We start from the raw sequence: 2,500 nt of genomic DNA, 5'->3' as shown, positions 1-2,500 counted from the left end.
TGCATTGATGGATACATATGAGAGGAATGAATGCATTTTCCTCAAAACAGAGGAGGGATATTATGGATGAGTCAAAAGTGAAAGATAAAAGAAAAAAGAAAGAAAAAGAAAAAAAAAAAAGTTTGACACATGGTATTGCAATTTCTTTAAACTGCAATGTGTTCCAAGTGCATGGGCAGGAATGCTATTTCCAGCGTGATCATTTGCTTTGCTTTTCCTTATATACTGCTTTCTCTTGTATTGTACTTTCTTTAATTTGAATTCTCTACAGCCCAATTCTAATCCCTAGAATATCCTTTTTTTTGCTTGTTTTGCAAGTTTATCTATTTCTAATTGAACAAGGCTCAACAAAAGTGTAGTAAAGTTCATTATCTCTTTACTTTATCATTATCAGAAATTGATTATCTAAGCTACCTTTATAAAACCTAGGCAGTAGCAAATTTACTTTAAAATTTCCATATCACACTAAGATAAAAAGGTTTGCTTGCCATTCTCTTTATATCAATGGGATTTTTATGTATGTCAATATATATTAAAAGTGGAGAAAAAAAAATGAGATGCATTTATCCCATCATCTTTGAAATTATGTCAAGATTACTGACAGCTGTTTCATCTGTTGCTACAGTGCCAGTGTTAAGGTTTCATGGCAACAAAGAAGACACTATCATATTCATACTTTAGCATCGAGCGCACATTTTGGGTGTAAGCTGTATGCATCCCTGTTTCTTCAACCTGGAAAACAGATATTCAGGTAAATAAATATAATACCAAAAAAAAACAACAACACTGTTAACAATATTTTTTTCTTCAACACTTTTAGTAATATCTGTCTGTTATATTTCACTCAGATTAAACTTTACATAAAACCAACAAAATTAGCATAATCACTTTAAGTATAAAAGAGTAAGCCTCTAAACATAGAAGAACACCATTCAAAGAGTACATACAAACTGTAAGCACAAATACCAAAAAAAAAACTTACAGTAATTTTAAACCCAACCCCTGTTAGAATGTTTTTGACTTCTTCATAGCTGGGTTCAATAGAGCGTTCTCCTGGTTGGTCAGCAAAATGGTACAACAGAGGTCCAAGGTTCACCCAGTAGCCTCCTATAAAATATAAATCTTTGTAAAATCTCAAGGTCAGACAATTATTTCCCTGTAAATGTTTGTAAATCATTATTATAAAAATTACATAGTCTGCAACAAAATTTAAAGGGAATGCAAATTATTGTCACTTTCCAAATCACAATTTGCTTATACTAAAGGTGATCAATTTATAACAATATCAAGTAACTTGCAAAGACATCTTTAAAAAACACAAAATAAAGCCAGTAATTTGAAAATGTAAAAATTGGGAATTTCCTCACCTGGCTTAAGAATTTTAAATATGGTTTCAATAAAGTCCACAATATTGTTGGCACAGTCAATGAAGAAGCAAGTTGCTACACAATCCCAGGTGGCTTCATCGGTGTAAATCTAGAAGGGAAGGTTGAGGTAACTATCACATAGAAGTTATTTTGTTTGGGTGATAAAATAACTTTTTAGAGATGACTTAAAAGAAAGCAAAAATCTTGGCTTTACAATTATTCGTAAGAAAATAACCAAAATTATAAGATTATTCTTTAACTATCAGCAACTAACATGCTTGAATTACAAAATTTCGAAGTAATGTTTTTTTGTACACTGTTTAAGTAATCATGCTCTAATTGACAATTGACAAAAGTTACAGCTGTTTAGGTACTTAGCCCAACATTTACATACCCCAACAAGATCTAAGACAATCTAGCCATCTACTGAGCAGACTGCACTTGCTTTTGAGGAGGGCTTCATCATATTGACTATTATAGATCCTGTTTTTAAATGTATCTATCAAAATAGACAAAAATAACATGAAACTTTTCTGCTTGGAGTAGGCAGTAAGGCATGTAATGTCTATCTATCAGAACATATAACATTAGTAATACACCTCCCTATTATAGCTACTTTCTTTTCTACTTCCTTACTCTGGGCTCCACAAAAGATAAATAGATGAAAGCTCTTATCACCTTACATTCTTACAGTAGCCTATGCAACCATTATCAGACTAATCCAAATCCTTTACTGAAAATTCCTAGCTCAGTTACAATTAAGAGTGAAAAAATGTCAGCTTCATGTAACCACACATTAAGAGACCTTTGTAATTAGATAAGGAATTATAGCAACTTTTGGGGAGAATTGTATCAATATATAATCACTGAAATAACTAAAAGGACATTACTTCAAGAAAATCTCCGGCAGCCATAGTAAACTGTGATTGTGGTGGTATGTCTGAAGGATCTACATCTGGAAATGTTGCTGCACGAAGCTGGTCTACGTTGTTTAGGGTATTGCTGCCAGAATGTACCCAGGGATAAACACGTAAACTGTTTAGCCCTCTCACTCTGTAAAGAGTTATTTGAAGGTTACACAATGAAGGTTAGTTGGAAGTTGCTGAAATATTTCTTTATACATTATTTTCTAG

General features: G+C 32.3%; 1 protein-coding gene across 1 annotated transcript in view; it reads right to left on the bottom strand.

Annotated features, from left to right (window-relative positions):
* Positions 1-2,500, bottom strand: part of LOC119576149 (carnosine N-methyltransferase-like) — an 8,081-nt gene that overhangs the window by 609 nt on the left and 4,972 nt on the right. Inside the window, exons 6-9 of the mRNA XM_037923715.1 lie at positions 2,258-2,420; positions 1,368-1,476; positions 983-1,107; positions 1-732 (exon numbers count right to left, since the gene is read on the bottom strand). The exon at positions 1-732 is cut by the window's left edge and continues 609 nt beyond it. Coding sequence (XP_037779643.1) covers positions 634-732; positions 983-1,107; positions 1,368-1,476; positions 2,258-2,420 — 496 coding nt within the window. The 3' untranslated portion in view covers positions 1-633. The remainder of the gene's footprint in view (positions 733-982; positions 1,108-1,367; positions 1,477-2,257; positions 2,421-2,500) is intronic.

Source organism: Penaeus monodon, chromosome 8, assembly GCF_015228065.2.
Source record: "Penaeus monodon isolate SGIC_2016 chromosome 8, NSTDA_Pmon_1, whole genome shotgun sequence".
Taxonomy (NCBI): domain Eukaryota; kingdom Metazoa; phylum Arthropoda; class Malacostraca; order Decapoda; family Penaeidae; genus Penaeus; species Penaeus monodon.
The sequence above is the reverse complement of the archived record's forward strand: the minus strand, read 5'-3'. Positions and strand labels throughout refer to the sequence as shown.